The 15,222-nt window shown below is 42.6% G+C and overlaps 1 protein-coding gene across 3 annotated transcripts in view; it reads left to right on the forward strand.

Annotated features, from left to right (window-relative positions):
* The first annotated feature begins 7,654 nt into the window (after nt 1-7,654).
* Nucleotides 7,655-15,222, forward strand: part of LOC118400695 (run domain Beclin-1-interacting and cysteine-rich domain-containing protein-like) — a 128,907-nt gene continuing 121,339 nt past the window's right edge. For all 3 annotated transcript variants that reach the window (XM_052475408.1, XM_052475409.1, XM_052475410.1), the window contains exon 1: nt 7,655-9,986. In XM_052475408.1, the coding sequence (XP_052331368.1) occupies nt 8,344-9,986 (1,643 nt within the window). In that variant the 5' untranslated portion in view covers nt 7,655-8,343. The remainder of the gene's footprint in view (nt 9,987-15,222) is intronic.

Consider the following 15,222-nt stretch of genomic DNA (forward strand, 5'->3'; position numbering starts at 1 on the left):
AGAGAGAGAGACAGAGAGAGAGAGAGAGAGAGAGAGAGAGAGAGAGAGAGAGAGAAAGAGAGAGAGAGAGACAGAGAGAGAGAGAGAGACAGAGAGAGAGAGAGAGAGAGAGAGAGAGAGAGAGAGAGAGAGAGAGAGAGAGAGAGAGAGAGAGAGAGAGAGAGAGAGAGAGAGAGAGAGAGAGAGAGAGAGAGAGAGAGAGAGAGAGAGAGAGAGAGAGAGAGAGAGAGAGAGAGAGAGAGAGAGAAAGACTGCATTAGATACAGACATACTGGCTGTATTTGATAGAAAGATATACATTTAAAATCAACAAAAGCCAATACATGTCACAGTCATAGGATATTACAACATACAGCATCTATCTGGATAATATACTAACTTGAAATTAGTTGGTTTAATATTTAATTGTTCCATGACAGATAAAATATATATGCATAGATATTGAGCCCTATATCTATTTGAGATCTTTCTATGGATCCATGCATGTAATCTATTCATAATAATACCATTTTGACAACTTCAATATCACCTAATTCAGACAAGTGAAGCATATGATCTCTACAGGTTTACTGCTTCCAACGGAATGCTACACAGCATTCTGTGCATGGGAGGGGAACGACAGGGAAATGAATTGGCAGGATGCCTGGTCATTTGTGTGTGTGTTTATGTTTGTGTGTGTGTTTATAATATTTCCCTGAAGCTGACAAATGGCCTATCTTAACCTTTCACTCACATTTTATAACATACAGTAAATCAACATTTGAGAAAAAACTGACAGCTATAATTAAATCTGTCCTTCTAGTCCAACCCAGAGACTTGTGCAAACCACTTACATGCCACATTGCTTGAGGACATCTGATCAATTGAAGTACCGGTTCCATTCCTTCTTGGTTATTTGAGGACAGGCACTACTAGAATCATGCAGTTCACAAGATTAAAGACCACTTGTAAAACACTGGTCAGACTCGATACAGTAGCAACCTTCAACACCTACTGACCTTGTCAAGAGGTTCAGACTTCTTGATGTTGAGGTGTCGCTGATATGAGGACTTTGAAAATGTATCCGATTGGTTCAGGCGCAATATGTTATAGTGAAGTGTTCTGACACATTGTCTAAAGAAAGAGTGGAGTGTAGAACCCTTAGCGACCCTGTCAGGAAGTTACATCTATTTTATGGCTGAGATGTTGGACTGACAGCTGCTGGGACCTCCATGTTATAAATCTAATCCAAACACTTACACACTTTGTCTTCTTCAAATATCAACTCTAAGGACCATTATGCTTCATCAGGGAAAGTTTTGTATAAATCTGACTCTAACTATATTCAGATTCATCCGAAAAATTTAACTCCGCCTACAGTTGTTTTTGCATAAGAAAAAAAAAACAGGTTTTCATTCGCTTCAGATGAATATAACAGATTATTGGCACAAAACTTCGCTTTGCAACGGAGAACATTTTTATGGCTATTTTGGAGCAGATCTGGAGTCTGTGTTGCATACTTGCCGGCACAACTACTGTAGTTGGGCAGTTGCTTTTTCTACAGATTGTGGTGGCGTGTCATAATGTTTGCTTATAAAATTGGATGTTTAATAGAGTCCCAGTAAGCAAAATGACATCGAAAATACATATTTTAGATGTCTTTTCCGTGACGTTGACATCGTGTGCATTTCAGACGGTGAATGAAAGTTTAGAAGCGTCTTACGTGGGCGTCAAAAATACGTATTTTCCAGACGATGAAAATATATATTTTCTCAGCGATGAACACGAGTCTTTTTCAGACAATGAAACAAGGTGCCTTTTTAGTGCTGAATGAAAGGTTAAAATACGTATTTTCCAGACGATGAAAATATATATTTTCTCAACGATGAACACAAGTATTTTTCAGACAATGAAACAAGGTGTCTTTTTAGTGCTGAATAAAAGGTTAAAATACGTATTTTCCAGACGATGAAAATATATATTTTCTCAGCGATGAACACGAGTCTTTCAGACATTGAAACAAGGTGCCTTTTTAGTACTGAATGAAAGGTTAAAATACGTATTTTCCGGACGTTAAAAATATCTAATTAACAGACATTGAAAAGTATTTTACCTTCATTGGGGGCGGCAGGGTAGCCTAGTGGTTAGAGTGGAGAGGCGGCAGGGTAACCTAGTGGTTAGAGTGTAGAGGCGGCAGCGTAGCCTAGTGGTTAGAGCGTTAGACTAGGAACCGAAAGGTTGCAAGTTCAAATCCCTGAGCTGACAAGGTACAAATCTGTCGTTCTGCCTCTGAACAGGCAGTTAACCCACTGTTCCTTGGCCATCATTGAAAATAAGAATTTGTTCTTAACTGACTTGCCTAGTTAAATAAAAAATGTATTATTCTAATGAGCTTTGCCAGCAAACCAGAACAGATTTGGTCGATGTGGACCAGAGTCAGATTAAAACTTATCATAGATGTCTAGGCTATGTTTCACAAGATTGTAAAGCATGGTTTAGTACAATAGAACACAGTACGTGTATGAGACAGTAAAGGAGTAGAGTATACAATTTAGCAGACCCGCTTATCCAGAGCGACTTAAGTTGTCTTGCTCAAGTGCACATCAACATATTTTTCATCAAGTCAGCTTGGGGATTTGAACCGGCAACCTTTTGGCTACTGTCCCAACGCTTGCAACCGCTAGGCTCGCTGCCCTAGTAGAGTACATTAGAGTGCAATACAGTACACTATAATTGTCTTTACCTTACTGTACTCTAGTGTGCTATACTGTATTGTACTGTACTGTACTCTACTGTGCTATACTGTACTGTACTGTACTGTACTGTACTATACTACTTTTCATTACTATACTCTGCTGTGCTCTACTGTACTCTACTGTACTGTACTCTGCTGGGCTCTACTGTACTCTACTGTACTCTACTCTACTCTACTGTACTGTACTCTGCTATGCTCTACTGTACTGTACTGTACTGTACTGTGCTGTACTCTGCTATGCTATACTGTACTCTACTGTACTATACTACTTTTCATTACTATACTCTGCTGTGCTCTACTGTACTGTACTCTGCTGGGCTCTACTGTACTCTACTCTACTCTACTGTACTGTACTCTGCTGGGCTCTACTGTACTCTACTGTACTCTACTCTACTCTACTGTACTGTACTCTGCTATGCTCTACTGTACTGTACGGTACTCTACTGTACTGTGCTATGCTCTACTGTACTGTACTGTACTGTACTGTGCTGTACTCTGCTATGCTATACTGTGCTGTACTGTACTGTGCTGTACTGTGCTGTACTGTACTGTACTGTACTGTACTGTACTGTACTGTACTGTGCTGTGCTCTACTGTACTGTACTCTACTATCCTGTACTGTACTGTGCTGTACTCTACTGTACTGTGCTGTACTCTGCTCTGCTCTACTGTACTGCACTGTACTGTACTGTACTGTGCTGTGCTGTGCTGTACTGTGCTGTGCTCTACTGTACTGTACTGTACTGTACTGTACTGTACTGTACTGTGCTGTACTGTACTGTACTGTGCTGTACTCTACTGTACTGTACTCTACTGTACTGTGCTGTGCTGTGCTCTACTCTATTCTACTCTACTGTACTGTACTGGGCTCTACTGTACTCAGTGGTGGAAAAAGTACCCAATTGTCATACCTGAGTAAAAGTAAAGATACCTTAACAGAAAATGACTAAAGTAAAATTGAAAGTCAACCAGTAATATACTACTTGAGTATTTGTAATTGCTAAAATATAATTGAATACGTAAAGTAAAAGTATTAATAATTTCAAATTGTTTATTTTAATTTACGGATAGCCAGGGGTACGCTCCAACACTCAGACATCATTTACAAACAAAGCATGTGTTTAGGGAGTCTTACAGATCAGAGGCAATAGGGATGACCAGGGATGTTCTCTTGATAAGTGTGTGAATTTGACAATTTTCCTGTCCTGCTGAGCATTCGAAATGTAACGAGTACTTTTGGTTGTCAGAGAAAATGTATGGAGAGATAAGTACACTATTTTATTTCGGAATGTAGTGAAGTAAACGTAAAAGTTGTCAAAAATATAAATAGCAAAGGAAAGTACAGAAACCCCCCCAAAATACTTAAGTCGTACTTTCAAGTATTTTTTTACTTAAGTACTTTACACCACTGACTGTACTCTACTGTATGTTCTGTGCTGTGCTGTAGTGTGCTGTACTCTGCTGTGCTCTAATGTACTGTGCTGTACTCTGCTGTGCTCTACTCTGCTGTGCTCTACTGTACTGTGCTGTACTCTGCTGTGTTCTACTGTACTGTGCTGTACTGTGCTCTAATGTACTGTGCTGTACTCTGCTGTGCTCTACTGTACTGTGCTCTGTTGTGCTCTACTGTACTGTGCTGTACTCTGCGGTGCTCTACTGTACTGTGCTGTACTCTGCTCTACTGTACTGTGCTGTGCTCTAATGTACTGTGCTGTACTCTGCTCTACTGTACTGTGCTGCGCTGTCCAAACTTGTGAAACATAGATGTCTGTGATTGGTTCAGAAATGCCCCGGAAATCTGAAACAATCACCATCATTAATAATAATACTTTATTCAACTTTTATACCGTGTCCTTCTTGAAGCCTCCAGCAGCCGGACAGCTGTGGTCATGAGAGGATCTGGAAGCTCATAGTTAGATGGTCAGCGGAAGTGGTGGTCAGAGCTGGTGGTCGGAGCTGGTGGTCAGGTCAGCAAGTCTGTTTGCAGATTCTCTGTATTGGGACTCTGTGATTAAGTTTTAGCTCCCCACAGAGTACAGCCCACTCCTTACTTCAGAATTATCCTCCTGAGCAACGAAAAAGCTGTCCCACTGCCACCTCTCCTCTTGAGTCACTGTTGGTGAAAAACAACCCAGAGTCAGTAAGTGTAATTCAAATGAAAACACACACCGGATAGCGAGCACTAGCATTAGCTATCTAATTTTGGTTGACAACACTGTTTTTTTTGTCAATTTAGAGAAAAAATCCAATACATGATATGAAGACTTAATCTGCATTTTATTAAGCTATTCAAAAATAAAAAGTTTATCAAAAAGTATTTGCATATTAAATATGATTAAATACGTAAATAATTAACATGTCTATGTTATATAATTACTGATGTCTATTTTCGGAATAAATCATGGCCAGTCCGGACCAAATTTGAACGTCTAAGTTTGGACCAAATATAGACTGGACATCTGTGGATATCTATGATTGGTTCAGGTCTAGTCTGGTCTGAACTGGACCAAAAATCTGCATCTGTTGACGTTGAGAAATCAAGGTCGGTCTGGACTGCACCAAAAAAAGACCCCAAAAAGACAGAGGACCAACAAAAGACATCCAAAAGGACAGTGACTGATGTTAAATGCTTAATATATGCCATTTAGCAGACGCTTTTATCCAAAGCGACTTACAGTCATGTGTGCATACATTCTACGTATGGGTGGTCCCGGGAATCGAAACCACTACCCTGGCGTTACAAGCGCCATGCTCTACCAACTGAGCTACAGAAGGACCAAATGCTTAGTGGGGTGGCCTAATCTAAATGATAGGTTGATAAAATCAGTTAAATATTTTTTTAAAATCTATATTGCATTTTCATAGCTTTGACATTGCAATATCTATAATGGATATGTCCAATCAGGCTGCATGGGAAAAGAAACTGACAATACGAAAAACAATGATTCATTCAAGAAAATTATTACATTCATCTTGATCTGTGAATCATGGTCATGAGTCATTTTTCTATTGAACAAAAGATTGAAGTCAAGCTGAATCATCGTACCTGGATTCATTGTGGCCACAGGTTGGTGGCACCTTAATTGGGGAGGACCGGCTCGTGGTAATGGCTGGAGGGGAATCAGTAGAACGGTATAAAATACATCAAACACATGGTTTTCATGTGTTTGATGCCATTCCAATCGCTCCATTCCAGCCATTATTATTAGCCGTCCTCCCCCCAGCAGCCTCCATTGACTGTGGCACACACTTTCACGTGTCGAGCTTGCTCAACTCCGAGACATGGGTGGCTCAGTAGAGAACATTTATTTGAGATCCAACATATAGCGCAGTGTTTGATGCCGAGTTCCCGTCATGTCAGAAACTCAGGACCTCTGAGTTAGAATGAATGTAAGTTATTTGCGTTGAGCTTCCTATTTGTTGATTCTGATACTTCTCAAGCGGTAAACTCGGGCATCATCTTTTACCGCATTCATGTCATGTTGGACACTCGGGACCTCCGAGTAAAATGGAACGTAAATTATTTGTGTAGAGCTTCCTATTGGTTTATTCTGATACCGCCCAAGTGGAAAACTAGGGATCCAAATCTTCCACCTAGATTAGAAAATTGGAAATTTCTGAGTTTCCAACGCAATGGGAAGGCGGCATTTTTACAACGAGTAAGCAAGTCATGCCACATTCATGTGCTAGTCGGAACGCCGAAATTTAGGACGTGCTTATCGTTGAAGAAAGATTATCCTGAATTTCTTGGTAAGTATCAGAATCAACCAATAGGAGGCTCTATGCCAGGAGTGTCAAACTCATTCCATGTAAGGCCAAGTGTTTGCAGGTTTTTGTTTTTTCCTTTCAATTAAGACCTTAAAAAAACAGGTGAGTGGAGTTCCTTACTAATTAGTGACCAAAATTAATAAAGTACAAGGGAGGAATGAAAACCACTCGGCCCTCCGTGGAATGAGTTTGACCGCAGGTTGGTGGCACCTTAATTGGAGAGAATGGACTTGTGTTCATGGCAGGAATTAGTGGAATGTATCAAATACATGGTTTCCATATGTTTGATTCGCTCTGTTCCAGACATTATTGAGTCATCCTCTCCTCAGCAGCCTCCACTGAGTTTGACACATGCGCTCTACATAAATGACGTTTGTTAATTTACGTAAATAACTTGTGTTAATTTTAACTTCTGAGTTTCCGATAGCACATGAACGCAGCATTTGACACTGGTTTGAGATGAGAAACACTATTTTCACGCCATTGAGACCACCACAGCCGGAAGTTAAGGTTAGGGAAAATGTTCACCTTACCTGTTATAAAAATCACTCCAGGTCGTAGCTGAATCGAAGTGGCATGAAAAGTGTGTCCCGGTTTGGGATATAAGATTCTTTCAGAATACGATAAACGCTATTTTCACGGCACTTTGATACAGCTACAACAGGAAGTTACTTTTTCATAGCAGGTTAGGAGAATTTAGGCAACTGTTTATGAGAATTAGGTTAGGGTTAGCGAAAATGCTCTCCTAACCTGCTACGAAAAATAATTTCGGTTCGTAACTGTATCGAAAAGAGTGTGGCCAAATACACAGCACGGTTAAAGGATTTGTTCTATCTGTGGTATGATGTGGTCCCTTCAGAATGGTCGTCACTAGTTACCACAGCCACAAAGTCATACACCCCACCGATTTCTACAATATATTTTCCTAAAATCTGATTTTAAACCTAATCCTTAACCACACTTCTAACATTATGCCTAACAACCAAACTTAAATTAAGACAACAAAAAAAGCACATTTTCGTTTTCATTTTTACGATTTAAAAAGTAAATCAGCGTATCCCATTCGAATTCTCCAATGATTTACGTAAGTCAATGCGCAACCCTCCCAGAGTGCTGTTCGTTTTCTTTTTTGCCATCTTGTCGAGTGGTAAGAGGAAGAGCCGAGCGGCAGTTAGCTTGCTGCTAGTAAGTAGGTTTCTGACATAATAGCAGCAGCTCTAAATAGTGAGACAACCAGAGGACGAGGAAGATAAACTTTATTAAATTCAGGAATATCTGTCTATCGGAGGATATAGATTCAATGTAAAGATTTGGAAGAACATTAGGACTTGTTTACATGATGTCGTACAGGCTTGTTTATAGGTAAGGATCGAACTAACGACACCGATAGCTATTATTTGGTTAGCTTTGAGCTACATTAGCTAGCCAGCTAAAAGGGAGAGTGGTGAACGGAGCCCGCCTCAGACTAAAGTGTTGGTAGCAGCTGGTGAGCGGTAACTGCAACAGGGGGCTGCTTACAACTCCGGGGCCGGGACAATAACGCACGCAGGAGGCCAGGTTCGGGAAGAACTGGAGGAGAGGAGGTGGTGATATCGGGATACTTGTCACACAGCGACAAGCTAACGTTACCCTGTCCGATTTCGGACGTTGGGCTATTTTTTTTTTTTTTTAAACAGACAATCTGCAACAGGAGAGGGGGACAAGGAATATGTCACATACCTGCTTGCTATAATCTGTACATTCTTTAGCTAGCTCGTTAAAAGGTATCATTTATTGAGCTCAGACGAAACGCTTATCAAGGAAATAGACAGTCACTTGAGTGACTAGCAAAGATATTCAACATGTCAAAAATGCCAGCAAAGAAGAAGAGTTGTTTTCAGATCACGAGTGTGACACAGGCTCAGGTGGCGGCCAGTAGCATCACGGATGACACCGAGAGTCTGGACGATCCGGACGAATCCAGGACCGAGGATGTGTCATCCAAAATATTCGACGTGTCCCTGGCCGATCCGGGAGTATGTGAACGAAGTTCATCCGAGGAGACTTTAAACAATGCAGGGGAGGCGGAGGCAGCTGTCATGGCCTTACATTTACTTCAAGAGGGGCAGCCAGTAGCTGCAACAGGTCCTTTTAATGGGAGCCATGCTCTTAGAAGTACAGGCCTGAGCCATATCAACCCACAATTTTTAGGGGGTAGTGTTCCTGTACCAGCTGCGAGTCAGCCCTCCATTCCAACCTCGGCCGCCCAGCAGCCGACAACAGTCAACGCTGGCCCTGCTGCGAATGTTTCCCCAAGTGTATCTCAAACGCCCACAGCGGCGCCTAGCTCTACAACGACGACAAGCTGTAGTTCACGTTTCAGGGTCATTAAACTTGACCACAGTACAGGAGAGCCCTTCAGACGGGGCAGATGGACATGTATTGAGTTCTATGAGAGAGATTCTGAGGGCTCTAGCATGAGCAGGACTGTGGATAGCATAAAACACGCTGTCACCATTGACCACAATGCAGACAGTGGGCTAGGGACCACAGGAAGCAATGTGGTTGCTCCTAGTACTCTCTCCACACAGGCTCAGGAGTCCACAGGTGATAGTGGCTACTACACTTTCCACCATGGCCACCCTCCGGAGCTTCAGCAGCAAGGCTACAGCCAAGAGCCCCATTCAGGGAGTGGGGCGAATGCCTTACAGCCCACAGGGTACTCAGCGACGGTATCGCAGACACAGGTCAACGTGCAGCCCGCTGTCCCCCAAATGCTTCACCCTATTGGCCTCAATGGTGTACCCCAAGGTGGCATGCTGCAAAAATCCCCCCTTGTGCCTCTTGCCACGCAGGCCCAGCAGTTTGCCTACTCCACTCATCCCTCTGGAATGCACCCCAGTCAGCTGGACTACCGACAGCAGCACTTAGCCCCTCTACAGCCTCAGGGCTCCAACCCTCAAACCCACCCCATGGCCTCCCTCTCTGTGGGGCCTCTGTCGATTCAGGGCCCCTCGTCTGTCAACACCCCTCAGGCTGGGGACCTGTCTGTGTCTTTGCACGGCGGTCCATTAGCCTCGACCCATGGCCTATTGCTGCAGGTAGCCAGCGGGGCCGTTATGTCTCCTGCCCAACAGCAGCCGGTGAGTCATCCTCAGCCTTCAGGAGGAGTGGGCAGGGCCTCCGTTGTCCAGAATGTGCCTGCCACAGTGCCCAGTGCCACCAACACCCCCCCAGGCATGCCAAGCCAGGCCCCTGACCCAGGAGGACTCCCCCTGGCCCAGGTAGCTCGCGGTGAGGCCACAGCTGGAGCAGCCGGGCAGGGCTTTCCCACGGCCAGCCAGGGGGACGAGAGCCGCAGGAGGTCGGACACCCTTCCTCAGCCCAATGCAACCCCTGGAAAAGATGTCATGAGGCCTTTCATCCCTGAGAGTTTGCAGCTGGCCACTCCCACCGTCAACAGCCTGTTCGGGATAGCCATTCCCATGGATGGAGATGAGGATGGGTAAGAGATTTGTTTTAAATTCACTTCAAATGTTGAGGGGCCTAGCTCAATGTTCAAACCTTATCTGTGTAGTGTAGTGTCCAGCCAAGGTGTTTATCCATTCACTCTCAATGGGGTGTCAATGGGCATCATGTTAAGATGTAAACAAAACTCAAGTGTTAGAAAACTGAGTAGCGCTGAGGGACTGAGGGCTGTTTCTGGAAGACTGCCATCATGTTATACATTCCCGTGGCATTCTGCAGCAGTGCGGTCATACTCAATGTTGTGTAGTGAAGGCCTCCTCTTGCCAAGGCTAGTGTGAGGTATGCTATTCCTGGAAATGTTTACTTGTATGTAAAAATATCTCTCGTGGTGGTGTTCAGAAGGTAAATGTGGAGTTTGGGGAAGGGCAGGGTGGGGTGGGGGGTGGCAGGGGGAGAACTGCGCCAGAGAGAACTGGCATGGAGGGAGGAATCCTTTTTAATGTGTTTCATTAGTGCCTACTGGTTGATTAAAAAATAAATAAAAATAATAATATATATATAAAACATTTTGTTAAAATTACTTTTAGTCTTTTAAGACTGCAGGAATGGCTCACCAGTAGTGCATTTGCCGTTAATTCCCATAATTTCAGATATCCAATGTTTGTTTGGTTACTGTAATTTCTGTGAAAGGCATTAAATTTATTATTTTTATTCTTATTCTTTTTAAAGTTGTCATTGTCGTAGTGGACACGTTGTTTGCGGAGTGCACAACTTAGGCTACGCTTGTGATAAACAAGTTTTAGTTTCTCATTCCATTTACGACTTGTCAATTTATTCATTGTGTTTTGTTTGGAACGCTCCTGTCAATGTTGAGTAAGGACTCGCACCTGATTACGCACAGAATTATGCCTAGACTACCTGGCCAGCATGCAAATGTAGGCTTATAAATTTGCTCATTTGGAGATCTGATAGTATTTCTGAAAAAAAGTAATGCTCAGAATCAGTGGAAGCGTCATCAAATAGGCCTAGCTCATTACTTATCCTTTGTGCAAATACAGCTGTGTCTATCTGGAGCGCACTGGCGCAGAAACTGAGGATCCAGAATATTTTATGCAGTGTTTGAAGTTCCTTGCAGACAGGCCATGTGTAGCTGTATTTTTATCAGGATATTTTCTACCTGCAGGCTGCCATGTTTTTATTTGTTGGCTTTATGTAGGTTATTTTTTACATAGTTGGCAATAGAAATCACATTTTATTTGTCACATGCTGAAATACAACGGGTGTAGGTAGACCTTACAGTGAAATGCTTGCTTTACAAGTCCTTAACCAACAATACAGATTTTAAGAAAATAAATAAATATATAACAAATAATTTAAGGTGTAACAAAATAAGTCGGAAGTTTACATACACCATAGCAAATACATTTAAACTCAGTTTTTCACAATACCTGATATTTAATCCAAGTAAAAATACAGTCTTAGGTTATTTTAGGATCACCACTTTATTTTAATAATGTGAAATGCCAGAATAATAGTAGAGTGATTTATTTCTTTCATCACATTCCCAGTGGGTCAAAAGTTCACATGCACTCAATTAGTATCTGGTAGCATTGCCTTTTAAATTGTTTAACTTGGGTCAAATGTTTCTGGTAGCCTTCCACAAGCTTCCCACAATAAGTTGGGTGAATTTTGGCCCATTCCTCCTGACAGAGCTGGTGTAACTGTGTCAGGTTTGAAGGCCTCCTTGCTCTCACACGCTTTTTCAGTTCTGCCGACACATTTTCTATAGGATTGAGGTCAGAGCTTTGTGATGGCCACGCCAATACCCTGACTTTGTTGTCCTTCAGCCATTTTGACACAACTTTGGAAGTATGCTTGGGGTCATTGTCCGTTTGGAAGACCCATTTGCGACCAAGCTTTAACTTCCTGACTGATGTCTTGATGTTGCTTCAATGTATCCATATCATTTTCCAACCTCATGATGCCATCTATTTTGCGACGTGCACCAGCCCCTCCTGCAGCAAAGCACCCCCACAGCATGATGCTGCCACCCCCATGCATCACGGTTGGGATGGTGTTCTTCAGCTTGCAAGCCTCCCCCTTTTTCCTCCAAACATAATGATGGTCATTATGCCCAAACAGTTCCAGTTTTGTTTCATCAGACCAGAGGACATTTCTCCAAATAGTACGATCTTTGTCCCCATGTGCAGTTGCAAACCGTAGTCTGGCATTTTTATGGTGGTTTTGGAGCCGTGGCTTCTTCCTTGCTGAGCAGCCTTTCAGGTTATGTTGATATAGGACTCGTTTTTACTGTGTGTATAGATACTTTTGTACCTGTTTCCTCCAGCATCTTCATAAGGTCCTTTGCTGCTGTTCTGGGATTGATTTGCACTTTTCGCAACAAAGTACATATCTAGGAGACAGAACACGTATCCTTCCTGAGGTGTATGACAGCTGCGAGGTACCATGGTGTTTTTACGTGCGTACTATTGTTTGTACAGATGACCGTGGTACCTTCAGGCTTTTGGAAATTGCTCGCAAGGATGAACCAGCCTTGTGGAGGTCAACAATTGTTTTTCTGAGGTCTTGCCTGAGGCACTGAGTTTGAAGGAAGGCCTTGAAATACATCCACAGGTACTTCTCCAATTGACTCAAATGATGTCAATTAGCCTATCGGAAGCTTCTCAGGCCATGACATTTTCTGGAATTTTCCAAGCTGTTTAAAGGCACAGTCAATTTAGTGTATGTGAACTTCTGGCCCACTGGAATTGTGATACAGTGAGTTTTATAAGTGAAATGATCTGTCTGTAAACAATTGTTGGAAAAATTACTTGTGTCATGCACAAAGTAGATGTCCTAACCGATTTGCCAAAACTATAGTTTGTTAACAAGAAATTTGTGGAGTGGTTCAAAAACATGTCTTAATGACTCCAACCTAAGTGTATGTAAACTTCCAACTTCAACTGTATGTACAGAGGGTACCGGTACAGAGTTGATGTGCGTGGGCACCAGTTAGTTGAGGTAATATGTTGGTAGAGGTAAATAAGTTGCATTTAGATTTGTGTAAATGTAATTTAGTTATTAATGACAATTCAATGATTTTGAGATATGAGGTCTTTATCATAAATGAAACTGTTCCATGGAAATGAGCATATGAAAACCATAACATGCAGATCAGTAGAAATGGTAAGATAAATTCGCACTCCCAATCGAAAAAGGTTGCCAGCCCCTGGTGTAGCCTATTACCAGCAACTCCGGGAGCTAATGGCAGAATCTGTGAAGGCCAGTAGCAGTGGGTGGTTCGGGAACAGCCTAACCAGAAGAAAAAAAAATATCTTGATCACTGGCTCCCTCTTGAGTCATGTGTGTCATTATTTAATCACAGTGTGCTTAAAGCATCAGACAAGCTCCGTAGTCTACATATAGTCAATTTAAAAAAAATAAAAACACAGTGTGAGTATGTTAAAGCATTGGACCAGTAACCAAACTGTTGCTGGATTGAATCCCCGAGCTGACATGGTAAAAATCTGTTCTGCCCCTGAGCAAGGCAGTTAACTCACTGTTCCCCGGGTGCCGAAGACATGGATCCCTTATATGGGAAAAATAAAATTCAGACAAGTCCATTGGTCGATTTTATTATTATTATTTTTTGGTTGGGGACGGCCCTAAAACACTGGACAACAACCCACTTTGTTATAGACACTCAGAACCCCATATTTACCCCCCCCCCCTCTCCTTTTTGTGTTGAGGGCTCTTAAATAAATTACACTAAAAGTAATGCTGACACTTTCACTGAAGTGAATACTCTCCTAGCATGGAGCACTCTGTTTTGTTCTGGGGTAGAGTAACTCTGGATCTCTTCCTAGCATGACACCTCGTAAATAGGGGGTAGAGAGGGAGAAATAATGATGGACAGAGCAAGTTGTTGCCAGTGTAATGTCATCGGGAACAGCCCGTGCCCATTTTCTAATCGTTCTCGGATGTTGGCCTTGACATCAGTGGTGCCCAATATAACCGACCATGGAGCCATGATGACAGCAGGTCTGTATCCCAAGTTACACCTTGTTCACTACCGTTGACCAGAGTCCTATGGAGAATAGGATGTCATTTGGGAAGCAGGACGTTGGTGGAGAGGACACGGCTGGATTGAGTCGAGTCTCTGTCAACGGTCTAGCTCAGTCCTATCATGGCCTGCCCTGGCTGATGTTGACATGGGATTTTCTCAGTCCTTGAAATTGTTCACATTTCAGACTGATTCTTGATCACTTGTACTCTCACTGTTTATTGACTACTTGAGGCTCTTGAGAGGCTTCCTATAGATTCTCACAAACACTTGTGTAGAATGTTCCTGTGCTGAAGTTTGGTTAACCTTGGAGTGTGTGCTGGGAGGCTAGCCTGTGTGTAGCCTAAAGGGGAGATAGCAGGCAAACAGAGCCAGCTAGGCTCTAGATTATTATGGTATCAGCTAATATTCAGATAAAATATATAACTTCCTGACAATTCAAAATGATCCAAATGTAAGAAACACGTCTAAAATCATGTCACATCTTCTAGGGAGAGATATGTTTACTCCTACAGCCAGAGACACATTGTTCTGTACACAATTTCAACTCCAATGTGAAACCAGGTCAGGGCCAAGTCTCATCGTTTGTTCTGGTCTTTATTAAAACAACGCTGGGTGGGCGCAGTGCGACTGGGGAGTGATTGAGTCTTCAGTTTGGAAAGGTTTGCATCTTCTATGCTCAATGCTGTCCTTTAGGCCAAATAAACCAGTGAGGATTCCCTTGGGACAAATTGGCTCCATTCAACAGAATGGTATGGTCTTCAACTGAATTATAACTCGCTGGATAGGTTCCCCTCAGCCGGACTCTCAATTGCGAGGTTAGGGGGGCGTAGTAGTTGGATCCTAATTTAGGACTACATCTTAATTAATCGGCAATCAATTGTTTAACCTGTTTTTATCACAGATTTTTTTTTAGATAAATACCTGGGCTACTCTTAAGAGGAAAACCCAGTAACTAGGCAACACTGACTTGAGCTACAGTCAGGCCTTACGCCGTCGTGGTCACTCCAGGACCCAGCATTTATAGTCCTGTGCCCCTGTGGTGGTCACAAAGTGACTGGTTTCAGTGTGTGCATGTGAGCCACGCCCCTTCTGTGTCACCGCTGAAAAAAAATAAAGGGAACACTTAAACAACACAATGTAACTCCAAGTCAATCACACTTCTGTGAAATCAAACTGTCCACTTAGGAAGCAACACTGACAAATTTCA

The sequence above is a fragment of the Oncorhynchus keta genome, chromosome 22 (assembly GCF_023373465.1).
Source record: "Oncorhynchus keta strain PuntledgeMale-10-30-2019 chromosome 22, Oket_V2, whole genome shotgun sequence".
In the NCBI taxonomy this organism is placed as follows: domain Eukaryota; kingdom Metazoa; phylum Chordata; class Actinopteri; order Salmoniformes; family Salmonidae; genus Oncorhynchus; species Oncorhynchus keta.